Source organism: Mustelus asterias, unplaced genomic scaffold, assembly GCF_964213995.1.
Source record: "Mustelus asterias unplaced genomic scaffold, sMusAst1.hap1.1 HAP1_SCAFFOLD_1833, whole genome shotgun sequence".
NCBI classification, from domain to species: domain Eukaryota; kingdom Metazoa; phylum Chordata; class Chondrichthyes; order Carcharhiniformes; family Triakidae; genus Mustelus; species Mustelus asterias.
Genome location: NW_027591778.1, coordinates 46,653 through 74,209, shown reverse-complemented (window position 1 = coordinate 74,209; position 27,557 = coordinate 46,653). Strand labels below are relative to the sequence as shown.

The following is a 27,557-nucleotide window of genomic DNA, read 5'->3' as shown; positions in this document are numbered from 1 at the left end:
TCTGTCTCCCCCCCTCCCTCCCCCCCCCCCTCCCCCCACCTCCCCCCCTCCCTCCCTCCCCCGTCTCCCTCCCCGTCTCCCTCCCCCGTCTCTCTACTCCCTCTCTCCGTCTCTCTCCCCCCCTCTCTCCGTCTCTCTCCCCCCTCTCTCCGTCTCTCTCCCCCTCTCTCCGTCTCTCTCCCCCCCCTCTCTCTCCTCTCTCCCCCCCTCTCTCCGTCTCTCTCCCCCCTCTCTCCGTCTCTCTCCCCCCTCTCTCCGTCTCTCTCACCCCCTCTCTCCGTCTCTCTCACCCCCTCTCTCCGTCTCTCTCACCCCCTCTCTCCGTCTCTCTCACCCCTCTCTCCGTCTCTCTCACCCCCTCTCTCCGTCTCTCTCACCCCCTCTCTCCGTCTCTCTCACCCCCTCTCTCCGTCTCTCTCACCCCCTCCCTCTCCGTCTCCCTCACCCCCTCCCTCTCCGTCTCCCTCACCCCCTCCCTCTCCGTCTCCCTCTCCGTCTCCCTCACCCCCTCCCTCTCCGTCTCCCTCACCCCCTCCCTCACCCCCTCCCTCACCCCCTCCCTCACCCCCTCCCTCACCCCCTCCCTCACCCCCTCCCTCACCCCCTCCCTCACCCCCTCCCTCACCCCCTCCCTCACCCCCTCCCTCACCCCCTCCCTCACCCCCTCCCTCACCCCCTCCCTCACCCCCTCCCTCACCCCCTCCCTCACCCCCTCCCTCACCCCCTCCCTCACCCCCTCCCTCACCCCCTCCCTCACCCCCTCCCTCACCCCCTCCCTCACCCCCTCCCTCACCCCCTCCCTCACCCCCTCCCTCACCCCCTCCGTCTCCCCCTCCGTCTCCCCCTCCGTCTCCCCCTCCGTCTCCCCCTCCGTCTCCCCCTCCGTCTCACCCTCCGTCTCCCCCTCCGTCTCCCCCTCCGTCTCCCCCTCCGTCTCACCCTCCGTCTCCCCCTCCGTCTCCCCCTCCGTCTCCCCCTCCGTCTCCCCCACCCCTCCCCCACCCCCTCCCCCACCCCCTCCCCCACCACCTCCCCCACCCCTCCCTCACCCCCTCCCGCCCCCCTCCCTCCCGCACCCCCTCCCGCACCCCCTCCCGCACCCCCTCCCGCACCCCCTCCCTCACCCCCTCCCTCACCCCCTCCCTCACCCCCTCCCTCACCCCCTCCCTCACCCCCTCCCTCACCCCCTCCCTCACCCCCTCCCTCACCCCCTCCCTCACCCCCTCCCTCACCCCCTCCCTCACCCCCTCCGTCTCCCCCTCCGTCTCCCCCTCCGTCTCCCCCTCCGTCTCCCTCCCGTCTCCCTCACACCCTCCCTCACACCCTCCCGCACCCCCTCCCTCCCTCCCCCCCTCCCCCTCCCTCCCTCCCTCCCCCCCCCCTCCCTCCCTCCCCCCCTCCTCCCTCCCCCCCCTCCCTCCCTCCCTCCCCTCCCTCCCTCCCCCCCCTCCCTCCCTCCCTCCCCCCCTCCCTCCCCCCTCCCTCCCTCCCCCTCCCCCCGTCCCTCCCCCCCCTCCCTCCCCCCTCCCTCCCCCCCTCCCTCCCCCCCCTCCCTCCCCCCCTCCCTCCCCCCCCTCCCCTCCCCCCTCCCCCCCCCCCCCCTCCCCCCTCCCTCCCCCCCTCCCTCCCCCCCCTCCCTCCCCCCCCTTCCTCCTCCCCCCCCTCCCTCCCCCCCTCCCTCCCCCCCTCCCTCCCCCCCTCCCTCCCCCCTCCCTCCCCCCTCCCTCCCCCCCTCCCACCCCCCCCTCCCACCCCCCCCTCCCTCCCCCCCTCCCTCCCCCCCCTCCCTCTCCCCGTCTCCCTCCCCGTCTCCCCCCCCCTCTCTGTCTCCCTCCTCCCCCCCTCTCTGTCTCCCTCCCCCCCCCTCTCTGTCTCCCTCTCCCCCCCCCCTCTCTGTCTCCCTCCCCCCCCCTCTCTGTCTCCCTCCCCCCCCCTCTCTGTCTCCCTCCCCCCCTCCTCTCTGTCTCCCTCCCCCCCCCCTCTCTGTCTCCCTCCCCCCCCCTCTCTGTCTCTCCCCCCCCCTCTCTGTCTCCCTCCCCCCCCCCTCTCTGTCCCTCCCCCCCCCCCTCTCTGTCTCCCTCCCCCCCCCTCTCTGTCTCCCCCCCCCCCCTCTCTGTCTCCCTCCCCCCCCCCTCTCTGTCTCTCTCCCCCCCCCTCTCTGTCTCCCTCCCCCCCCCCTCTCTGTCTCCCTCCCCCCCCCCCTCTCTGTCTCCCTCCCCCCCCCCCCTCTCTGTCTCCCTCCCCCCCCCCTCTCTGTCTCCCTCCCCCCCCTCTCTGTCTCCCTCCCCCCCCTCTCTGTCTCCCTCCCCCCCCCTCTCTGTCTCCCTCCCCCCCCCCTCTCTGTCTCTCCCCCCCCCCTCTCTGTCTCCCTCCCCCCCCCCTCTCTGTCTCTCCCCTCCCCCTCTCTGTCTCCCTCCCCCCCCTCTCTGTCTCTCCCCCCCCCTCTCTGTCTCCCTCCCCCCCCCCCTCTCTGTCTCTCCCCCCCCCCTCTCTGTCTCCCTCCCCCCCCCCTCTCTGTCTCCCTCCCCCCCCCTCTCTGTCTCCCTCCCCCCCCCTCTCTGTCTCCCTCCCCCCCCCTCTCTGTCTCCCTCCCCCCCCCCTCTCTGTCTCCCTCCCCCCCCTCTCTGTCTCCCTCCCCCCCCCTCTCTGTCTCCCTCCCCCCCCCTCTCTGTCTCCCTCCCCCCCCCCTCTCTGTCTCCCTCCCCCCCTCTCTCTGTCTCCCTCCCCCCCCCCCCTCTCTGTCTCCCTCCCCCCCCCTCTCTGTCTCCCTCCCCCCCCCCCCTCTCTGTCTCCCTCCCCCCCCCTCTCCCTCCCTCCCCCCTCTCTGTGTGTTCTGGGTGTGGGTCTCACTCTGTGACGGGTCTCTCTCTCTCTGTGTTCTGGGTGTGGGTCTCACTCTCTGACGGGTCTCTCTCTCTCTCTGTGCTGTTCAGGAGGCCACGCGGAGGTGGAGCGGGTGACGGTCCCCGGCGTCAGAAGGAGCTGCCCACCGAGCCCCCGTACACGGCTTTTGTGGGCAACCTGCCCTTCAACGCGGTTCAGGGCGACATCGATCACATCTTCAAGGAACTGCGAGTTCGCAGCATCCGATTGGTGCGTGACAAGGAGACCGACAAGTTCAAAGGTACTTGACCCCCGACCCCACCGACAGACCGGCCCGTCCCTCGCGCGCCCACCCTCCCAACCCACTCCCCCCGAACCTCGCACTGCTCCCAGTGTGGGTCTAACCGAGGGATACGGAGACGGGAACTGTGCACGGTGCTCCCAGTGTGGGTCTAACCGAGGGATACGGAAACCGGAACTGTGCACGGTGCTCCCAGTGTGGGTCTAACTGAGGGATACGGAGACGGGAACTGTGCACGGTGCTCCCAGTGTGGGTCTAACCGAGGGATACGGAGACGGGAACTGTGCACGGTGCTCCCAGTGTGGGTCTAACCGAGGGATACGGAAACCGGAACTGTGCACGGTGCTCCCAGTGTGGGTCTAACCGAGGGGTACGGAGACCGGAACAGTGCACGGTGCTCCCAGTGTGGGTCTAACCGAGGGATACGGAAACCGGAACTGTGCACGGTGCTCCCAGTGTGGGTCTAACCGAGGGATAGGGAGACTGGAACTGTGCACAGTGCTCCCAGTGTGGGTCTAACCGAGGGATATATATTGGGCTGTGAACACAAGTGTTTTTACACATAGAACATAGAAAAACTACAGCACAAACAGGCCTTCGGCCCACAAGTTGCGCCGGTCATGTCCCTACCTACTTAGGCCTATATATAGGCCTACCTATAACCCTCCATCCTATTAAGTCCCATGTACTCATCCAGGAGTCCCTTAAAAGACCCTATCGAGTTTGCCTCCACCACCACTGATGGCAGCCGATTCCACTCGCCCACCACCCTCTGTGTGAAAAACTTACCCCTGACATCTCCTCTGTACCTACCCCCCAGCACCTTAAACCTGTGTCCTCTCGTAGCTGCCATTTCCACCCTAGGGAAAAGCCTCCGAGAATCCACCCGATCTATGCCTCTCAAACATCTTATATACCTCTATTCGGTCTCCTCTCATCCTACGTCTCTCCAAGGAGAAAAGACCGAGCTCCCTCAGCCTATCTTCATAAGGCATGCCACTCAATCCAGGCAACATCCTTGTAAATCTCCTCTGCACCCTTTCAATCTTTTCCGCATTCTTCCTGTAATGAGGCGGCCAGAACTGAGCACAGTACTCCAAGTGGGGTCTGACGAGGGTCTTATATAGCTGCATCATTATCCCCGGACTCCTAAACTCAATCCCTCGATTGATAAAGGCCAGCACACCATACGCCTTCTTAACCACCTCCTCTACCTGCGGGGCCGATTTTAGAGTCCTATGGACACGGACCCCAAGGTCCTTCTGATCCTCTACAGTACTGAGAGTCTTTCCCTTTATATTGTACTCCTTCATCCCATTTGACCTGCCAAAATGGACCGCGATGCATTTATCCGGGTTGAAGTCCATCTGCCACTTGTCAACCCAGTCTTGCATCCTATCTATGTCCCTCTGTAACTTCTGACATCCCTCCAGACTATCCACAACCCCACCAACCTTCGTGTCGTCGGCAAACTTACCAACCCATCCTCCACTTCCTCATCCAGGTCATTTATGAAAATGACAAACTGCAAGGGTCCCAGAACAGATCCCCGGGGCACACCACTGGTGACCGACCTCCATTTAGAAAAAGACCCGTCTACAACCACTCTCTGCCTCCTTTGGGCAAGCCAGTTCTGGATCCACAGGGCAGCAGCCCTTGGATCCCATGCTCTCTCACTTTCTTGAGAAGTCTTGCATGGGGGACCTTATCGAACGCCTTGCTAAAATCCACATAAACCACATCTACCGCATTCCCTTCGTCAATGTGTTTAGTCACATTTTCGAAGAACTCCACCAGGCTCGTAAGGCACTATCTGCCTTTGACAAAGCCATGCTCAGTATTCTTGAGCATACTAAACCTCTCGAAATGTTCATAAATCCTGTCCCTCAGGATCTTCTCCATCAGTTTACCAACCACTGAGGTTAGACTCACCGGTCGGTAATTTCCTGGACTATCCCTATTCCCCTTCTTGAAAATAGGAACCACATCCGCAATCCTCCGGCACCTCTCCCGTCTCCATCGACGACGCAAAGATCATCGCCAGAGGCTCTGCAATCTCTTCCCTCGCCTCCCACAGTAACCTGGGGTACATCCCATCCGCTCCTGGCGACTTATCTATCTTGATGCCATTCAAAATTTCCAACACATCCTCTTTCTTAATGTCCACACACTCAATCTTTTCAGTCCACCTCAATCCTGTAGTACAACCACCCAGGTCTTTTTCCACCGTGAATACCGAGGTAAAAGATTCGTTCAGCACCTCTGCTATTTCTTCCGGTTCTGTACAGACTTCCTCACCGTCACATTTTATAGGCCCTATTCCTTCACGTCTCATCCTTTTACTCTTCACATATTTATAGAATGCCTTGGGGGTTCTCCTTAATCCTACCTGCCAAGGCCTTCTCGTGACCCCTTCTGGCTCTCCTAATTTCTTTCCTAAGTCCCTTCCTACAAGCCGTGTACTCATCTTGATCCCTATCATCGCCCAGCTCTCAGAATCTTTTCACAGAAACAGAATCACAGAAACCCTACAGTGCAGAAGGAGGCCATTCGGCCCATCGAGTCTGCACCAACCACAATCCCACCCAGGCCCTACCCCCACAAGCACGCTTACCTTTTCTTTCTCACTAGGTTCAGCACAGCTTTCGTGCACCACGGTTCCTTTAACCTACCAAAACCTCCCTGTCTCATCGGAACGTTGTCATGCAGAACTCCAGACAAACATTCCTTGAAAATCTGCCACCTTACTTCGGTACTTTTCCTCGAGAATACCTCCTTCCAACTTACGCCTCTAATCTCCTGCCTGATGGCTTCATATTTCCCCTTTCTCCAGATAAACACTTTCCCAGCTTGCCTGATCCTATCTCTTCCCAATGCTAGCGTAAAGGAGATAGAGTTATGATCACTATCCCCCAGATGTTCCTCAATGCACATCTGTACAAGTTAAAACAATTCACGTTGTCCCTCTTCTCACAGGGTTCTGTTATGTGGAATTTGATGATGTGGAAACATTAGAGGAAGCCCTAACATTCGATGGAGCAGTGAGTATGAATATATCCTCAACCTAATCGAGGGGTTCGGGGTGGTTTACATATAGAATAACAGATACCCGGGAGTGAGTTACCGACTGGAATCTAATCGAGGGGTTCGGGGTGGTTTATATATAGAATAACAGATACCCAGGAGTGAGTTACAGACTGGAATCTAATCGAGGGGTTCGGGATGGTTTATATACAGAATAACAGGTACCCGGGAGTGAGGTACAGACTGGAATCTAATCGAGGGGTTCGGGATGGTTTATGTGCAGAATAACAGACACCCGGGAGTGAGTTACAGACTGGAATCTAATCGAGGGGTTCGGGATGGTTTATACACAGAATAACAGATACCTGGGAGTGAGTTACTGACTGGAATCTAATCGAGGGGTTCGGGGTGGTTTATATATAGAATAACAGATACCCGGGAGTGAGTTACAGACTGGAATCTAATTGAGGGGTTCGGGGTGGTTTATATATAGAATAACAGATACCCGGGAGTGAGTTACAGACTGGAATCTAATCGAGGGGTTCGGGGTGGTTTATATACAGAATAACAGATACCCGGGAGTGAGTTACATACTGGAATCGAATCGAGGGGTTCCGGGTGGTTTATATATAGAATAACAGATACCCGGGAGTGAGTTACAGACTGGAATCTAATCGAGGGGTTCGGGATGGTTTATACACAGAATAACAGATACCTGGGAGTGAGTTACTGACTGGAATCTAATCGAGGGGTTCGGGGTGGTTTATATATAGAATAACAGATACCCGGGAGTGAGTTACAGACTGGAATCTAATTGAGGGGTTCGGGGTGGTTTATATATAGAATAACAGATACCCGGGAGTGAGTTACAGACTGGAATCGAATCGAGGGGTTCCGGGTGGTTTATATATAGAATAACAGATACCCGGGAGTGAGTTACAGACTGGAATCTAATCGAGGGGTTCGGGGTGGTTTATATATAGAATAACAGATACCCGGGAGTGAGTTACAGACTGGAATCTAATCGAGGGGTTCAGGATGGTTTATATATAGAATAACAGATACTCGGGAGTGAGTTACAGACTGGAATCTAATCGAGGGGTTTGTGTTGGTTTATATATAGAATAACAGATACCCGGGAGTGAGTTACAGACTGGAATCTAATCGAGGGATTTGGGATGGTTTATATATAGAACAACAGATACCCGGGAGTGAGTTACAGACTGGAATCTAATCGAGGGGTTCAGGGTGGTTTATATACAGAATAACAGATACCCGGGAGTGAGTTACAGACTGGAATCTAATCGAGGGTTTCGGGGTGGTTTATATATAGAATAACGGATACCCAGGAGTGAGTTACAGACTGGAATCTAATCGAGGGGTTCGGGGTGGTTTATATATAGAATAACAGATACCCGGGAGTGAGTTACAGACTGGAATCTAATCGAGGGGTTCGGGGTGGTTTATATATAGAATAACAGATACCCGGGAGTGAGTTACAGACTGGAATCTAATCGAGGGGTTCCGGGTGGTTTATATATAGAATAACAGATACCCGGGAGTGAGTTACAGACTGGAATCTAATCGAGGGGTTCTGGGTGGTTTATATATAGAATAACAGATACCCGGGAGTGAGTTACAGACTGGAATCTAATCGAGGGGTTCGGGGTGGTTTATATACAGAATAACAGGTACCCGGGAGTGAGTTACAGACTGGAATCTAATCGAGGGGTTCAGGGTGGTTTATATATGGAATAACAGATACCCGGGAGTGAGTTACAGACTGGAATCTAATCGAGGGGTTCGGGGTGGTTTATATATAGAATAACATACCCGGGAGTGAGTTACAGACTGGAATCTAATCGAGGGGTTCGGGGTGGTTTATATATAGAATAACAGATACCCGGGAGTGAGTTACAGACTGGAATCTAATCGAGGGGTTTGTGTTGGTTTATATATAGAATAACAGATACCCGGGAGTGAGTTACAGACTGGAATCTAATCGAGGGATTTGGGATGGTTTATATATAGAACAACAGATTCCCGGGAGTGAGTTACAGACTGGAATCTAATCGAGGGGTTCAGGGTGGTTTATATACAGAATAACAGATACCCGGGAGTGAGTTACAGACTGGAATCTAATCGAGGGTTTCGGGGTGGTTTATATATAGAATAACGGATACCCAGGAGTGAGTTACAGACTGGAATCTAATCGAGGGGTTCGGGGTGGTTTATATATAGAATAACAGATACCCGGGAGTGAGTTACAGACTGGAATCTAATCGAGGGGTTCGGGGTGGTTTATATATAGAATAACAGATACCCGGGAGTGAGTTACAGACTGGAATCTAATCGAGGGGTTCCGGGTGGTTTATATATAGAATAACAGATACCCGGGAGTGAGTTACAGACTGGAATCTAATCGAGGGGTTCTGGGTGGTTTATATATAGAATAACAGATACCCGGGAGTGAGTTACAGACTGGAATCTAATCGAGGGGTTCGGGGTGGTTTATATACAGAATAACAGGTACCCGGGAGTGAGTTACAGACTGGAATCTAATCGAGGGGTTCAGGGTGGTTTATATATGGAATAACAGATACCCGGGAGTGAGTTACAGACTGGAATCTAATCGAGGGGTTCGGGGTGGTTTATATATAGAATAACAGATACCCGGGAGTGAGTTACAGACTGGAATCTAATCGAGGGGTTCGGGGTGGTTTATATATAGAATAACAGATACCCGGGAGTGAGTTACAGACTGGAATCTAATCGAGTGGTTCGGGGAGGTTTATATATAGAATAACAGATACCCGGGAGTGAGTTACAGACTGGAATCTAATCGAGGGGTTCGGGGTGGTTTATATATAGAATAACAGATACCCGGGAGTGAGTTACAGACTGGAATCTAATCGAGTGGTTCGGGGAGGTTTATATATAGAATAACAGATACCCGGGAGTGAGTTACAGACTGGAATCTAATCGAGGGGTTCGGGGTGGTTTATATACAGAATAACAGAGACCCGGGAGTGAGTTACAGACTGGAATCTAATCGAGGGGTTCGGGGTGGTTTATATATAGAATAACTGATACCCGGGAGTGAGTTACAGACTGGAATCGAATCGAGGGGTTCGGGGTGGTTTATATATAGAATAACTAATACCCGGGAGTGAGTTACAGGCTGGAATCTAATCGAGGGGTTCGGGATGGTTTATATATAGAATAACTGATACCCGGGAGTGAGTTACAGGCTGGAATCTAATCGAGGGGTTCGGGGTGGTTTATATGAGGAATGACTCTCTCTCTCTCTCCACCCTCACTCTCTCTCTCCACCCTCACTCTCTCTCTCCACCCTCACACTCTCTCTCTCTCTCCACCCTCACTCTCTGTGTCTCTCTCCACCCTCACTCTCTCTCTCCACCCTCACACTCTCTCTCTCTCTCCACCCTCACTCTCTCCACCCTCTCTCTCTCTCCACCCTCACACTCTCTCTCCACCCCATCTCTCTCACTCTCTCTCTCCACCCTCACTCTCTCTCTCTGTCTCTCTCTCTCCACCCTCTCTCTCTCTGTCTCTCTCTCTCTGTCTCTCTCTCTCTGTCTCTCTCTCTCTGTCTCTCTCTCTCCACCCTCTCTCTCTCCACCCTCTCTCTCTCCACCCTCTCTCTCTCCACCCTCTCTCTCTCCACCCTCTCTCTCTCCACCCTCTCTCTCTCCACCCTCTCTCTCTCCACCCTCTCTCTCTCCACCCTCTCTCTCTCCACCCTCTCTCTCTCCACCCTCTCTCTCTCTGTCTCTCTCTCTCTGTCTCTCTCCACCCTCTCTCTCTGTCTCTCTCTCTCCATCCTCACTCTTTCTCTCTCTCTCTTTCTCTCTCCACCCTCACTCTCTCTCTCACTCTCTCTGTCTCTCTCTCTCTTTCTCTCTCTCACTCTCTCTCACTCCACCCTCACACTCTCTCTCTCTGTCTCCACCCTCACTCACTCTCTCTCACCCTCTCTCTCCACCCTCACTCTGTGTCTCTCTCCACCCTCACTCTCTGTGTCTCTCTCTCCACCCTCACTCTCTGTGTCTCTCTCCACCCTCTCTCTCTGTGTCTCTCTCCACCCTCACTCTCTGTGTCTCTCTCCACCCTCACTCTCTGTGTCTCTCTCCACCCTCACTCTCTGTGTCTCTCTCCACCCTCGCTCTGTGTCTCTCTCCACCCTCGCTCTGTGTCTCTCTCCACCCTCTCTCTCTCTCTCTCCACCCTCACTCTCTCTCTCTCTCCACCCTCACTCTCTGTGTCTCTCTCCACCCTCGCTCTGTGTCTCTCTCCACCCTCTCTCTCTCTCTCTCCACCCTCACTCTCTCTCTCTCTCCACCCTCACTCTCTCTCTCTCTCTCTGTCTCTCTCTGTCTCTCTCTCTCCACCCTCACTCTCTCTCTCTCTCTGTCTCTCTCTCTCTGTCTCTCTCTCCACCCTCACTCTCTGTGTCTCTCTCCACCCTCACTCTCTGTGTCTCTCTCCACCCTCTCTCTCTCTCCACCCTCACTCTCTGTGTCTCTCTCCACCCTCTCTCTCTGTGTCTCTCTCCACCCTCTCTCTCTGTGTCTCTCTCCACCCTCACTCTCTGTGTCTCTCTCCACCCTCTCTCTCTGTCTCTCTCTCTCCACCCTCACTCTCTCTCTCTCTCTCTCCACCCTCTCTCTCTGTGTCTCTCTCACCTCTCCAGCTTTATGGTGATCGGACATTGCGAGTTGACATTGCGGAGGGTCGGAGGCAGGAACGCGGTGGTTTTGGACGTGGAGGCGATCGAGGTGAGGCTGGTACGATGAACACAGCCTTATATTCAACATATTTTACTATTTTTCTCTCTCTCTCTACATCCAGATCACCACCCCCCCCTCTACCCTTAACGTCGCGATAGGATTCACTCCCCCATGGGAGCAACTCCCCCATTCTCCCCATTCATGCAAGTCTCACATTCTGCCTCTCTCCCCTGTGGGAGCGAGTCCCACATTCTCCCCCACTCCCCCCGTGGGAGCGAGTCCCACATTCTCCCCCTGGGAGCAAGTCCCACATTCTCCCCATGGGAGCGAGTCCCACACTCTCCCCGCAGTTCTGGAGACGGGAACTGTGCACAGTCCTCCCAGTGTGGGTCTAACCGGGGGGATATGGAGACCGGAACTGTGCACGGTGCTCCCAGTGTGGGTCTAACCGAGGGTTACGGAGACGGGAACTGTGCACGGTGCTCCCAGTGTGGTCTAACCGAGGGATACGGAGACCGGAACTGTGCACAGTGCTCCCAGTGTGGGTCTAACCGAGGGATACGGAGACCGGAACTGTGCACGGTGATCCCAGTGTGGTCTAACCGAGGGATACGGAGACCGGAACTGTGCACAGTGCTCCCAGTGTGGGTCTAACCGAGGGGATACGGAGACCGGAACTGTGCACGGTGCTCCCAGTGTGGGTCTAACCGAGGGATACGGAGACCGGAACTGTGCACAGTGCTCCCAGTGTGGGTCTAACCGAGGGATAGGGAGACCGGAACTGTGCACGGTGCTCCCAGTGTGGTCTAACCGAGGGGATACGGAGACGGGAACTGTGCACTGTGCTCCCAGTGTGGGTCTAACCGAGGGATAGGGAGACCGGAACTGTGCACGGTGCTCCCAGTGTGGTCTAACCGAGGGGATACAGAGACGGGAACTGTGCACGGTGCTCCCAGTGTGGGTCTAACCGAGAGATACAGAGACGGGAACTGTGCACGGTGCTCCCAGTGTGGGTCTAACCGAGGGATAGGGAGACTGGAACTGTGCACAGTGCTCCCAGTGTGGGTCTAACTGAGGGATACGGAGACCGGAACTGTGCACGGTGCTCCCAGTGTGGGTCTAACCGAGGGGATACGGAGACCGGAACTGTGCACGGTGCTCCCAGTGTGGTCTAACCGAGGGATAGGGAGACTGGAACTGTGCACGGTGCTCCCAGTGTGGGTCTAACCGAGGGATAGGGAGACCGGAACTGTGCACGGTGCTCCCAGTGTGGGTCTAACCGAGGGATACAGAGCTGGAAACACGGGGGAACATATTTCTGTTCCATCCGATCCTTCCCGAATCGTACCTACACCCCATCAACCCGGATGACGTGGCGAAAGCCCATTATCCATCTTTTTAATCCCAGATGTTTACACTCCCCACCTGATTGAGTTCTGTTTGGCTTCTACCCTGCTCCCATGGCAGCCTTACCCCAGACTCCCCACGTCCCCCCTCCTCCCCATTAGACTAACTCCCATTGCGGGGCAGATGGGAAGTGGGCGACCTCGGAACATGAGGGGACGGGTATGGAGGGGTCCGGGTTTGGGAGTGGGGAGGGGGGGAAGAGGTGGGGACCTGCTCTCCCCTCGGGCGCTCCCTTCCCCCGGGTCTTGACAGCTCCCCCTCCCTCCGTCGTGTTTCTGTCTCCTCCACTCCTCTCCCCCCTCCCCTCACCCCGCCCTCCGCCCCCTGACTCTTATCTCGATTTCTCTCCCAGGGCGCGGGGCAAGGGTCGGAACGCGAGGTGGCCGTGACGATGACTTGCAAGGAGGTGAGGGTTTGTGGTTCGCCTGTTCTGCTTTGCCGAGTTTGCCGCTCTGGTTCCTGGGCCCTCCCCGCCGTCGCCCTTTATCCGGACGTCTGCTCGCACTGCGGGGAGATGGCGAGGGGCTTTCCGCTGGGCTTGTGTGGGGTGCTACCTGGTACTGGCTGGAGGGGGGGGGTGTTTGGCAGGGGTTGGGGGTGGGTGCTGGGGAGGGTGCGGTTATAGAGTCAGAGATTTACAGCACGGAAACAGGTCCTTCGGCCCAACTTGTCTTTTTAAGGACATAAGAAATAGGAGCAGGAGTAGGCCATCTAGCCCCTCGAGCCTGCCCCGCCATTCAATAAGATCATGGCTGATCTGAAGTGGATCAGTTCCACTTACCCGCCTGCTCCCCATATCCCCTAATTCCCTTATCGATCAGAAAACTATCTACCCGTGATTTAAACATATTCAACGAGGTAGCCTCCACCACTTCAATGGGCAGAGAATTCCAGAGATTCACCGCCCTCTGAGAGAAGAAGTTCCTCCTCAACTCTGTCCTAAACTGACCCCCCTTATTTTGAGGCTGTGCCCTCTAGTTCTGGTTTCCCTTCTAAGTGGAAAGAATCTCTCCACCTCTACTCTATCCAGCCCCTTCATTATCTTATAGGTCTCTATAAGATCCCCCTCAGCCTTCTAAATTCCAAAGAGTACAGACCCAATCTGTTTAATCTCTCCTCATAATCAACACCCCTCATCTCCGGTATCAACCTGGTGAACCTTCTCTGCACTCCCTCCAAGGCAAATATATCCTTTCGCAAATAAGGGGACCAATACTGCACACAGTACTCCAGTTGCGGCCTCACCAGTGCCTTGTACAGTTGCAGCAAGACCTCCCTGCTTTTATATTCTATCCCCCTCGCGATAAAGGCCAACATCCCATTCGCCTTCTTGATCACCTGCTGCACCTGCAGACTGAGTTTTTGCGATTCGTGCACAAGGACCCCCAGGTCCCTCTGCACAGTCGCACGATGTAATTTTTCTCCATTTAAATAATATTCCAATTTACTATTATTTCTTCCAAAGTGGATAACCTCACATTTGCTAACGTTATATTCCATCTGCCAGATCCTCGCCCACTCGCTCAGCCTATCCAAATCTCTCTGCAGACTTTCCGCGTCCTCCACGCAATTCGCTTTCCCACTCACCTTTGTGTCATCGGCAAACTTGAATACCCTAGATTCAGTCCCCTCCTCCAGATCATAGAAATCATAGAAACCCTACAGTGCAGAAGGAGGTCATTCGGCCCATCGAGTCTGCACCGACCACAATCCCACCCAGGCCCTACCCCCACATATTTTACCCGCTAATCCCTCTAACCTACACATCCCAGGACTCTAAGGGGCAATTTTTTAACCTGGCCAATCAACCTAACCCGCACATCTTTGGACTGTGGGAGGAAACCGGAGCACCCGGAGGAAACCCACGCAGACACGAGGAGAATGTGCAAACTCCACACAGACAGTGACCCGAGCCGGGAATCGAACCCGGGACCCTGGAGCTGTGAAGCAGCAGTGCTAACCACTGTGCTACCGTGCCGCATCATCTATGTAAATGGTAAACAATTGAGGCCCCAGCACCGATCCCTGCGGCACGCCACTGGTCACCAACTGCCAACCAGAAAAGCACCCATTTAGAACATAGAACATAGAACATTACAGCGCAGAACAGGCCCTTCGGCCCACGATGTTGCACCGACCAGTTAAAAAAAAAAACTGTGACCCTCCAACCTAAACCAATTTCTTTTCGTCCATGAACCTATCTACGGATCTCTTAAACACCCCCAAACTAGGCGCATTTACTACTGATGCTGGCAGGGCATTCCAATCCCTCACCACCCTCTGGGTAAAGAACCTACCCCTGACATCGGTTCTATAACTACCCCCCCTCAATTTAAAGCCATGCCCCCCTCGTGCTGGATTTCTCCATCAGAGGAAAAAGGCTATCACTATCCACCCTATCTAAACCTCTAATCATCTTATATGTTTCAATAAGATCCCCTCTTAGCCGCCGCCTTTCCAGCGAAAACAATCCCAAATCCCTCAGCCTCTCCTCATAGGATCTCCCCTCCATACCAGGCAACATCCTGGTAAACCTCCTCTGCACCCTCTCCAAAGCCTCCACATCCTTCCTGTAATGTGGGGACCAGAACTGCACACAGTACTCCAAGTGCGGCCGCACCAGAGTTGTGTACAGTTGCAACATAACGCTACGACTCCTAAATTCAATCCCCCTACCAATAAACGCCAAGACACCATATGCCTTCTTAACAACCTTATCTACTTGATTCCCAACTTTCAGGGATCTATGCACACATACACCTAGATCCCTCTGCTCCTCCACACTATTCAAAGTCCTCCCGTTAGCCCTATACTCAACACATCTGTTATTCCTACCAAAGTGAATTACCTCACACTTCTCCGCATTAAACTCCATCCGCCACCTCTCGGCCCAACTTTGCAACCTGTCTAAGTCTTCCTGCAAACTACGACACCCTTCCTCACTGTCTACCACACCACCGACTTTGGTGTCATCAGCAAATTTGCTAATCCACCCAACTATACCCTCATCCAGATCATTAATAAATATTACAAACAGCAGTGGCCCCAAAACAGATCCCTGAGGTACACCACTTGTAACCGCACTCCATGATGAATATTTACTATCAACCACCACCCTCTGTTTCCTATCCGCTAGCCAATTCCTGATCCAATTTCCTAGATCACCCCCAATCCCATACATCTGCATTTTCTGCAGAAGCCTACCATGGTGAACCTTATCAAACGCCTTACTAAAATCCATATATACCACGTCCACTGCCTTGCCCCCATCCACCTCCTTGGTCACTTTCTCAAAAAACTCAATAAGGTTAGTAAGGCACGACCTACCTGCCACAAAACCATGCTGACTATCACCTATCAATTCATTACTCTCCAAATAACTATAAATCCTATCCCTTATAATTTTTTCCAACATCTTGCCGACAACAGAAGTGAGACTCACCGGTCTATCATTCCCGGGGAAGTCTCTGTTCCCCTTCTTAAACAATGGGACAACATTCGCTAACCTCCAATCTTCTGGTACTATACCAGAGGCCAACGACGACCTGAAGATCAGAGCCAGAGGCTCTGCAATCACTTCTCTTGCCTCCCAGAGAATCCTTGGATAAATCCCATCCGGACCAGGAGATTTATCTATTTTCAGACCCTCCAGAATATCCTGCACATCCTCCTTATCAACTGTAATACTGTCTATTCTACTCCCTTGCAACCCAGTGTCCTCCTCAGCTATATTCATGTCCCCTTGCGTGAACACCGAAGAGAAATATTGGTTCAATGCTTCACCAATCTCCTCCGGTTCCACACATAACTTCCCTCTGCCATCTATAACTGGCCCTAAACTTGCCCTAACCAATTTATCCCAACTCTCTGCTTCCTGTTAGATAGCCAATCCCCAATCCACGCCAACACCTTACCCCTAACTCCGTGTACCCCAATCTTCTGCAGCAACCTTTTGTGAGGCACCTTATCGACTAAGCTGTCCCCCAATTGCCTGCGTTTCGCCCTCATCCCTCTAAACATGAAGCATACTTGCTTGGCGTGCCAAGTCAACAAGAGGGGTGTATGTCTGGGCGAGTGGAACGCCAGGAATACCTAGCGGTTTACCTTGTCATGTTCCAACCTTGCATTCGGTAAGTTATCCAAATTAATTATTATATTTTGACCGTGTTCTTAGACTTTATTTAGTAAAAGCTCCCTCGTGGGTCATTTGAATCCTGCCTGGAGTGAAATATCTTGCATTCAAACCCTAATGCCTAATTGAAATATAAAGCTTCGGGTCTGGACTAACTTCATAAAACACCTTGGGGTTTCTGGCCTGGGACTTAACATAAATACTGACCAACAAATTGGTCATTTCTACAGAGAGTGATAGAGGTTTGCAGCATGGAAACAGGCCCTTCGGCCCAACTTGTCCATGCCGACCTTTTTTTAAACCCCTAAGCTAATCCCAATTGCCCCCGTTTGGCCCATATCCCTCTATATCCATTGTACCCATGTAACTGTCTGAACGCTTTTTAAATTGTACCCGCCTCTACTACTGCCTCTGGCAGCTCGTTCCAGACACTCACCACCCTCTGTGTGAAAAATTTTTCCCTCTGGACCCTTTTGTATCTCTCACCTTAAACCTATGCCCTCTAGTTTGAGACTCCCCTACCTTTTGGGAAAAGATATTGACTATCTAGCTGATCTGTGCCCCTCATTATTTTATAGACCTCTATAAGATCACCCCTCAGCCTCCTACGCTCCAGAGAAAAAAGTCCCAGTCTATCCAGCCTCTCCTTATAACTCAATCCATCAAGCCCCGGTAGCATCCTAGTAAATCTTTTCTGCACTCTTTCTAGTTTAATAATATCCTTTCTATAATAGGGTGACCAGAACTGTACACAGCATTCCAATTGGGTGGCACAGTGGGTTAGCGCTGTTGCCTCACAGCGTCAGGGACCCGGGTTCGATTCCCGGCTCGGGCCACTGTCTGTGTGGAGTCTGCACGTTCTCCCCGTGTCTGCGTGGGTTTCCCCCGGGTGCTCCGGTTTCCTCCCACAGTCCGAAAGACGTGCTGGTTAGGGTGGATTGGCCGTGCTAAATTCCCCCTCAGTGTGACCCGAACAGGAGTGTGGCGACTGGGGGATTTTCACAGTAACTTCATTGCAGTGTTAATGTAAGCCTTCTTGTGACACTAATAAATAAACTTTAAAAAGACTTAAATTAAACTTAAACGTTTAAACTTGTGTGGCCTTGCTAATACCTTGTACAACTTCAAGACGTCCCAACTCCTGTATTCAATGTTCTGACCGATGAAACCAAGCATGCCGAATGCCTTCTTCACCACTCTGTCCACCGGTGACTCCACTTTCAAGGAGCTATGAACATGTACCCCTAGATCTCTTTGTTCTGTAACTCTCCCCAACACCCTACCATTAACTGAGTAAGTCCTGCCCTGGTTCAATCTACCAAAATGCATCACCTCGCATTTAACTAAATTAAACTCCATCTGCCATTCGTCAGCCCACTGGCCCAATTGATCAAGATCCCGTTGCAATCGGAGATAACTTTCCTCACTGTCCATTCTGCCTCCAATCTTGGTTGTGGGAGAGGGAGGAAGGGATTGTCTTGGGGGAGGGGTGGGGGGGGAGGGGTGGGGGGGGGGGGGGGGGCGGGGGGGGGGGAACAGGGAGGTTTTGCCGTAGCTTCCCTCGCTTACCCCCGTCTCTGTGAGGGGCAGCTGTGTGGGGAAGGACCAGGGAAAGATGTTGGGTGCAGAGGGGGGAAGGAGGTGAGAACGGTCGGTGGAAAGGGCGAGGTGGGGATCCTGTGACCAAGTCGCCTTTGGGGCTCTCGCTCCATGCACGCACCTTTAACGTTCCTGAATTTGATTCTCAGCTTGCCACTTGATGTTGTCCAATCCCGAGGCGGTTCTCTGCTGGTGGTCTTTTTGATTGGTGCTGGTTCGCCCCGCCCACCTCCACATAAACTCCCGCCACCTTGGCCCGTGACGGCACGGGGCCTCGAATCCGACGCAGGGTGCGATTGGCCTCGAACCACCCGCCCCCGGCAAGCGATCGTGTCTTAACCGGTTGTGTTTTGTTTTCGTCTCCTGTCTCTCTCCCACCACTCCTCACCAACTGTCCCCCCCCCTCTGTCTCCCACCCTTCCTAACGCGCAGCAGGATTCCGAGATTCCGAGTTCGGACGCCCTGGAGGCTTTGGCAGCCGGGGATATTCAGACAGCCGGGCGCTTACCGACCGTCGTGGGGCCATGAGTGGGGGCAGCGGGCGGTTCCGTGACGCCCCCCCACGCGGGGGACCCTCCTTCGACTTTCGGGAACCCTCAGACGGTAAGTGTCCTGGGACGGGAAGGGAGTACCGCACTGTGGGAGAGTCAGTGCTGAGGGAGTGCTGCACTGTGGGAGGGTCGGTGCTGAGGGAGCGCCGCACTGTGGGAGGGTCAGTGCTGAGGGAGCGCCGCACTGTGGGAGGTGTCAGTGCTGAGGGAGCGCCGCACTGTGGGAGGGTCAGTGCTGAGGGAGTGCCGCACTGTGGGAGGGTCAGTGCTGAGGGAGCGCCGCACTGTGGGAGGGTCAGTGCTGAGGGAGCGCTGCACTGTGGGAGGGTCAGTGCTGAGGGAGCACCGCACTGTGGGAGGGTCAGTGCTGAGGGGGTGCCGCACTGTGGGAGGGTCGGTGCTGAGGGAGCGCCGCACTGTGGGAGGGTCAGTGCTGAGGGAGCGCCGCACTGTGGGAGGGTCGGTGCTGAGGGAGCGCCGCACTGTGGGAGGGTCAGTGCTGAGGAAGCGCCGCACTGTGGGAGGGTCAGTGCTGAGGGAGCGCCGCACTGTGGGAGGGTCGGTGCTGAGGGAGCGCCGCACTGTGGGAGGGTCAGTGCTGAGGGAGCGCCGCACTGTGGGAGGGTCAGTGCTGAGGGAGCACCGCACTGTGGGAGGGTCAGTGCTGAGGGGGTGCCGCACTGTGGGAGGTGTCAGTGCTGAGGGAGCGCCGCACTGTGGGAGGGTCAGTGCTGAGGGAGTGCCGCACTGTGGGAGGGTCAGTGCTGAGGGAGCGCCGCACTGTTGGAGGGTCAGTGCTGAGGGAGCGCCGCACTGTGGGAGGGTCAGTGCTGAGGGAGCGCCGCACTGTGGGAGGGTCAGTGCTGAGGGAGCGCCGCACTGTGGGAGGGTCGGTGCTGAGGGAGCGCCGCACTGTGGGAGGGTCAGTGCTGAGGGAGCGCCGCACTGTGGGAGGGTCAGTGCTGAGGTAGCGCCGCACTGTGGGAGGGTCAGTGCTGAGGGAGCGCCGCACTGTGGGAGGGTCAGTGCTGAGGTAGCGCCGCACTGTGGGAGGGTCAGTGCTGAGGGAGCGCCGCACTGTGGGAGGGTCAGTGCTGAGGGAGCGCCGCACTGTGGGAGGGTCAGTGCTGAGGTAGCGCCGCACTGTGGGAGGGTCAGTGCTGAGGTAGCGCCGCACTGTGGGAGGGTCAGTGCTGAGGTAGCGCCGCACTGTGGGAGGGTCGGTGCTGAGGGAGCGCCGCACTGTGGGAGGGTCGGTGCTGAGGGAGCACCGCACTGTGGGAGGGTCAGTGCTGAGGGAGCGCCGCACTGTGGGAGGGTCGGTGCTGAGAGAGCGCTGCACTGTGGGAGGGTCGGTGCTGAGGGAGCGCCGCACTGTGGGAGGGTCGGTGCTGAGGGAGCGCCGCACTGTGGGAGGGTCGGTGCGTCACAAGATGAAGGTATATTGTTTTAGATAGTGTGGAGGAGTGTGCCTCTCCAGGGGTAAGACACAGTGACCAGGTCACTGGCACAGTCAGGCTCTGTGGCCCGGAAAGAGAGGGATCAGGAGAGCGATAGTGGTGGGGGACGCGTCGGTTAGAGACACGGACAGGCGATTCTGTGGGTGCGAACGGGACTCCAGGATGGTAGCCTGCCTACCTGGGGCTGGGGTAATGGATGTCTCCGAGCGGTGAGGAGGCATCTTAAAAGGGGAGGATAAAGAAATGGATGTCATTGTACACATTGGTGCAAATGACGTAGATCGGAAGAGCAGGAAGATCCTACGAGAGCAATTCAGGGAGTTGGGAAATAGACTAAAAAGTAGGGCCTCCAGGGTGGCCATCTCTGGGCTGCTCCCAATGCCTCGGGCCAGTGAGGCTCGGAATAGGGAGATAGTACAATTGAACGCTTGGCTAAAAGACTGGTCCAGGAGGGAGGGCTTCATATTCCTGGATCACTGGGAAGTTTTCAAGGGAGGAGGGCACCTGTACAAGAAGGACGGGTCACAACTAAATTGGAAGGGCACCAATATCCTGGCTGGGAGTTTTGCTAGTGCAGTCCGGGGGGGTTTAAACTAGTATGGCAGGGGGGTGGGGATCAAAATATTAGGTCTACAAGTGTAGAGGCTGGGGACGAGCTTGGGGCCAGGACAAGGCTGGCAAAGAAGAAGAGCACTCTGGGGGAGGATGACCTCACTGGGCCTGGAGGTCTGGAGTGCTTATACTTCAATGCAAGGAGCGTAACGGGTAAGACAGACGAACTTAGGGCCTTAATGCTGACGAGGAATTTGGATGTGGTTGCGGTGACAGAGACTTGGTTGAAAGAGGGACAGGACTGGCAGGTGAATATTCCAGGGTACAAGTGTTTTAGGCGAGACAGAGGAGGGGCCAAAAGAGGTGGGGGAGTAGCAGTATTAGTTAGAGAGCATATTACAGCGGTGCAGAGGGAGGACAATTCAGAGGGGTCGTGTAACGAGTCACTGTGGGTGGAGCTCAGAAACAGGAAGGGCGCAGTCACTATGTTGGGGGTGTACTACAGGCCCCCCAACAGCCCAAGGGAAGTGGAAGAACGGATATGTCAGGAGATACTGGATAGGTGCAGGAAAAATAGGGTGGTTGTAGTGGGAGACTTCAATTTCCCTGGTATAGACTGGAAATCGCGTAGGGCTGGGAGTCTGAAGGGGGAGGAATTTGTAAAATGCGTACAGGAGGGTTCTTTGGAACAATATGTCGATAGCCCGACTAGAGAGGGGGCTAAACTGGACCTGGTACTGGGGAATGAGCCCGGTCAGGTCTTCAAAGTTTCGGTAGGGGAACATGTGGCAAATAGTGACCACAATTCTGTTAGCTTTAGGATAGTGATGGAAAAGGATGAGTGATGTCCCAAGGGTAAGGTGTTGGATTGGGGGAAGGCTAACTTTAGTGGGATTCGGCAGAAATTGGCAGCTCTTGATTGGGAGAGGCTGTTTGAGGGTAAATCCACATCTGGCATGTGGGAGTCTTTTAAGGAACGGTTGTTAGGGCTGCAGGACAAGCATGTGCCTGTTAAAAAGAAGGATAGGAAGGGTAGGATTCGAGAACCGTGGATAACCAGGGAAATTGAGGGACTGGTCAAAAAGAAAAGAGAGGCGTATGTTAGGTCCAGGCAGCTAAAAACGGAGGGAGCTCTGGAGGAATACAAAGAAAGTAGGAAAGAACTCAAATGAGGAATTAGAAGGGCAAAAAGGGGTCACGAAATGTCCTTGGCAGACAGGATTAAGGAGAATCCCAAGGCATTTTATTCATACTTTAGGAGCAAAAGGGTTGTCAGGGTAAAAATCGGACCTCTCGGGGACAAAAGTGGGGAATTATGCTTACAGCCCAAAGAAGTAGGGGAGATCCTAAATGAATACTTTGCGTCGGTATTCACAAAGGAGAGGGATGTGTTGACTGGGAGTGTCTCGGAGGGGAGTGTTGACCCGTTAGTGAAAATCTCCATTACAAGGGAGGAAGTGTTAGATTTTTAGGGAATATAAAGACTGACAAATCCCCAGGGCCTGATGGAATCTATCCCAGGCTGCTCAGGGAGATGAGAGATGAAATCGCTGGGCCTCTGACGCAAATCTTTGTCTCGTCACTGGACACAGGTGAGGTCCCAGAGGATTGGAGGATAGCTAATGTGGTCCCGTTATTTAAGAAGGGTAGGAAGGATAACCCGGGTAATTATAGGCCGGTGAGCTTGACGTCCGTGGTGGGGAAGTTGTTGGAGAAGATTCTTAGAGATAGGATGTATGCGCATTTAGAAAGGAATAAACTCATTAACGATAGTCAACATGGTTTTGTGAGAGGGAGGTCATGCCTCACTAACCTGGTGGAGTTTTTTGAAGAAGTGACTAGAATGGTTGACGAGGGAAGGGCCGTGGATGTCGTCTATATGGACTTTAGTAAAGCGTTTGACAAAGTCCCTCATGGTAGGCTGGTGAAAAAGGTTGGATCTCATGGGATAAAGGGGGAGGTGGCTAGATGGATGGAGAACTGGCTTGGTCACAGAAGACAGAGGGTGGTAGTGGAAGGGTCTTTTTCCGGCTGGAGGCCTGTGACTAGTGGTGTTCCGCAGGGCTCTGTATTGGGACCTCTGCTGTTTGTGATTTATATAAATGATCTGGAAGAAGGAGTAACTGGGGTGATCAGTAAGTTTGCGGACGACACGAAAATGGCTGGACTTGCAGATAGTGAGGAGCATTGTCAGAGGCTACAGAAGGATATAGATAGGCTGGAAATCTGGGCAAAGAAATGGCAGATGGAGTTCAATCCAGATCAATGCGAAGTGATGCATTTTGGTAGAACTAACGTAGGGGGGAGCTATACGATAAATGGCAGAACCATAAAGGGTGTGGATACGCAGAGGGACCTGGGTGTGCAAGTCCACAGATCCTTGAAGGTGACGTCACAGGTGGAGAAGGTGGTGAAGAAGGCATATGGCATGCTTGCCTTTATAGGACGGGGCATAGAGTATAAAAGTTGGGGTCTGATGTTGCAGATGTATAGAACGTTGGTTCGGCCGCATTTGGAATACTGCGCCCAGTTCTGGTCGCCACACTGCCAGAAGGACGTGGAGGCTTTAGAGAGAGCGCAGAGGAGGTTTACCAGGATGTTGCCTGGTATGGAGGGGCTTAGTTATGAGGAGAGATTGGGTAAACTGGGGTTGTTCTCCCTGGAAAGACGGAGGATGAGGGGAGACCTAATAGAGGTGTATAAAATTATGAAGGGCATAGATAGGGTGAACGGTGGGAAGCTTTTTCCCAGATCGGTGGTGACGTTCACGAGGGGTCATAGGTTCAAGGTGAAGGGGGGGGAGGTTTAACACGGATATCAGAAGGACGTATTTTACACAGAGGGTGGTGGGGGCCTGGAATGCGCTGCCGGGCAAGGTGGTGGAGGCGGACACACTGGGAACGTTTAAGACTTATCGAGACCGCCACATGAACGGTGTGGGAATGGAGGGATACAAAAGAATGGTCTAGTTTGGACCAGGGAGCGGCACGGGCTTGGAGGGCCGAAGGGCCTGTTCCTGTGCTGTGTTGTTCTTTGAGAGAGAGAGAGTTCGGTGCATTCGATTGTTGTACCAGTGTGACAGCATTGCGGGCGAGGGGCAGAATGGTCTCCGGTGGCAATGAAATCTGTACGTTGAATAGAACAAGGCGTTGCACTGTCAGTGATTCTCTCTCTCTCACCGTCTCTCCTTTTCTCTCCCCCTTCTCTCTCTCTCTCCCCGTCACAGAGGAACGCGCTCAGAGGCCCAAGCTGCAGCTGAAGCCCCGGACTGTCTCGGCCCCCCTGAACCAAGTCGCCAACCCCAACTCGGCCATCTTCGGTGGAGCCAAGCCCCGTCAAGAGAAAGACAAGGCGGAGAGTCAGGACAGCTCTTAGTTCCACCTGAGTCTTCCGGAATAGTTAGTGGGGGGGGTGGGTGGGTGGGGGGGTAAGGGAGGGAGGGGGGGGGGGTTAGGGTGGAGTTGGAAGAGGGGACAGGGTTGGGGATGATGTGAATGATATGAAGGGGGGGGTCTCGGTTGTGGCTCCCCCAATCCGTGTGCTTGTGGTCTTGGCATGTTTCTTGGTATGTCCCTTTCTCCCGCTGCCAGGTTTTAACCGAGAGTCCCGTGTGTTATTTGTTGAATAAAAAGTTGCAGAAGTGGCGCCCTTGGGGGGTGCTTTAACCCAGAGGAAGCGACCCCTACTCACCCTCCCTCTTCGCTTGTGTCATTGTCCCTTCCTTCTCCCCCCCCCCCCACCCCTTCGCCTCACTCAATGCGGGGGCTCGCTGTGTCTCGGGACAAAGTCTCTTTCGACACGCGCACCGGGGGCAGCCGAGGCCCCAGGCTCCATCCTCGTGAGGGATTGCCCGCAGGAGAGGCCCCAGGCTTCATTCTCGGCCTAATGAGGGATTGCCCGCACGAAAGGCCGCAGGCTTCATTCTCGGCCTAGTGAGGGATTGCCCGCACAAAAGGCCACAGGCTTCATTCTCGGCCTAGTGAGGGATTGCCCGCACGAAAGGCCGCAGGCTTCATTCTTGGCCTAGTGAGGGATTGCCCGCACGAAAGGCCGCAGGCTTCATTCTCGGCCTAGTGAGGGATTGCCCGCACGAAAGGCCGCAGGCTCCGTTCTCGGCCTAGTGAGGGATTGCCTGCACGAAAGGCCGCAGGCTTCATTCTCGGCCTAGTGTGGGATGACCCTCAGGAGAGGCCCTAGGTTTCATTCTCGGCCTGGTGAGGGAATGCCCGCAGGAAAGGCCCCAGGCTCTGTTCTCGGCCTAGTGAGGGATTGCTCGTAGGAAAGGCCCCAGGCTTCATTCTCGGCCTAGTGAGGGAATGCCCGCAGGAAAGGCCCCAGGCTCTGTTCTCGGCCTAGTGAGGGATTGCTCATAGGAAAGGCCCCAGGCTTCATTCTCGGCCTAGTGAGGGATGATCCTCAGGAAAGGCCCCAGGCTTCATTCTCGGCCTAGTGAGGGATGATCCTCAGGAAAGGCCCCAGGCTTCATTCTCGGTCTAGTGAGGGATGACCCTCAGGAAAGGCCCCAGGCTTCATTCTCGGCCTAGTGAGGGATGATCCTCAGGAAACGCCCTTGGTTTCATACTCGGCCTAGTGAGAGATTGCCCGCAGAAAAGGCCCCAGGCTCCATTCTCGGTCTAGTGAGGGATGACCCTCAGGAAAGGCCCCAGGCTCCATTCTCGGTCTAGTGAGGGATGATCCTCAGGAAACGCCCTTGGTTTCATACTCGGCCTAGTGAGAGATTGCCCGCAGAAAAGGCCCCAGGCTCCATTCTCGGTCTAGTGAAGGATGATCCTCAGGAGAGGCCCCAGGCTCCGTTTTTGGCCTCGTGAGGGCTTGCTCGTAAGAAAGGCCTCAGGCTTCATTCTCGGTCGAGTGAGGGATGATCCTTGGGCGAGGCCCCAGGCTCTGTTGTCGGCCTAGTGAGGGACTGTCCGCAGGAGAGGCCCCAGGCTTCATTTTCAGCCTAGTGATCCTCAGGAGAGGCCGCGTGCTCCGTTCTTGGCCGAGTGATGAATTGGCTGTCGGAAAGGCCCCAGGCTTCATTCTCGGTCTACTGAGGGATGATCCTCAGGAATGGCCCAGACTCTTGTTCTCGGCCTAGTGAGGAGTTGGTTTCGGCCGCGGCCCAGGCTCCATCCTCGGCCTAGTGAGGGGTTGCCCGTAGGAAAGGGCCCATTTTGGCTGAATGTGGGATAGAAATTAGGAAAAGCCCAGGATTCGTTCTCGGCCTAGTGAGGGATTGCTGCAGGAAAGGTCCCGGGCTCTATTTTTGGCCTAATATGGGATAGTCCTCAGGAAAAGCCCAGGATCCGTTCTCGGCCTAGTGAGGATTTGACCCTGGCAAAGGCCCCAGGCTCTGTTCTTGGCCGAGTGCTGGATTGCCTCCAGGAAAGGCCCCCGGCTCCATTTTTGGCGTAACACTGGGCTGGCTGCCGGCAAGGCCCAGGCTCTATTCTAGGCCTGGTGAGGAACTGGTCCCAGGTTCCCCCATCCTTGGCCTAAATCTACAAGGTTGCCCTTGGGAAAGGCCCTCAGGCACCATCCTCGCTCGGCCTGGCTGTAGGATTGCTTCATCCTGGTCACCCAGCGTTGAGGCGGGGGGGGTCAAGTGCTGCCCCCCATTAGCCACCCACTTGGCGCAAATATTCTCTCTCCCGAAATCCTTCACTAATAATAAACCTCTGGCTACCCCTGGGTTCAATGAGAGCAAACCAGCCAGTGAGCTGTGATTGGGGTGGGGTGTGCTTTTGTAGGTGACGGTGGCAGCCATTTTGAGAATTGGCCAATGTTGGCCTGCCTGGTGGCCATGTTGAAAATGAGCCTGCCTGGTGGCCATTTTGAGAATTGGCCAACATATAGCCTGCCCGGTGGCCATTTTGAGAATTGGCCAATGTTGGTATGCCTGATGGCCATTTGGAGAACTGGTCAACATTGGCCTGCTTGGCGGCCATTTTGGGTCACCGTTGGAGCCATATTTTTCCATTTGGAACCCACCCCCTGGCATTTGGGGAGAGGAATGGGTAACTCCCTACCCTATTCCCTCCCCTATTCCTTCCCTATTCCTTCTTGCCTCACGTAGGTTGTTGGAGAGTGAAGCCTCTTGCAGGCACTCAGCCACCCACCCCTGCTGGGGGTGGGGGCAAGGCGGCTTGGAGTTGGCAGCGGCAGACATTATTAAAAGGCTGTCCCGGTGTGTGGGTGGGTCCCTTTAAGGCGGATGGTGTGTGTCACTTTAAGGGACGGAGCCACTCTGTGGGGGTCCTGTCGCTCCCCCCGAGGCGAGGGTCGAACTGGAGGTTACCACGTCAGATAGTGAGGAAGGGTCAGTGAGACAGCGAGAGGGAGGGAGAGATGGGGGGTCAGAGAGACGGGGAAAGGGCTAGATTACACAGAATCTCATTGTATGTTGATCTTTGAATAAAGCTACAAAGTGTAAAATCAAACAACTTGCGTCTCTCTCTGTCTCTTGCCCCCTCCCTCGCTCTGGCCCCTCCCTCGCTCGCTCGGCCGGCCCCCCTCCCGCCCAATCCTGGGGATTGGGCTGGGAGGGAGTCCCTTCGCACCTTGACGCAGATTCTGGACAGGAGTAGCAAGCGGGCAAAGAACATGGAACGTGACGGGGAAAAACTGGTGCCGCACTTGCAGAGGAGGGATTGGTAATGAACTGGGAAGAGACTGGAAGTGTCGACGTGCAGAGGGACCCGGGTGTCCTGGTGCATCAGTCAGTGAAAACCCACACCCTGGTGAATCACGCTATTGGCAAGTCTAATGGAATTTAGTCAGGGCTTCATCGAACCTCTACATGTAGAAGGAGACCATTTGGTCCATCGAATTAATACTTACTCTCCGTCAGGGTTACTGATCAATCGTGTAGGAGCTTGGTTAGACCACACTGCGGGTGCAGTTTTGGTCCATCTTACCTTAGAAGGGATAGTGTTGAAGTGGAAACTTTTCTAC

At 54.9% G+C, this 27,557-nt stretch overlaps 1 protein-coding gene across 1 annotated transcript; it reads left to right on the top strand.

The window, feature by feature from the left end:
• Positions 1-2,933: 2,933 nt before the first annotated feature.
• Positions 2,934-27,040, top strand: LOC144488746 (eukaryotic translation initiation factor 4H-like; the record flags this gene model as incomplete). Its single annotated transcript, XM_078206846.1, has 6 exons — positions 2,934-3,124; positions 6,101-6,165; positions 10,863-10,947; positions 12,659-12,712; positions 18,470-18,640; positions 23,827-27,040. Coding segments are annotated over 6 exons (715 nt in total), but the record flags the coding sequence as incomplete, so codon positions are not given.
• Positions 27,041-27,557: the final 517 nt, after the last annotated feature.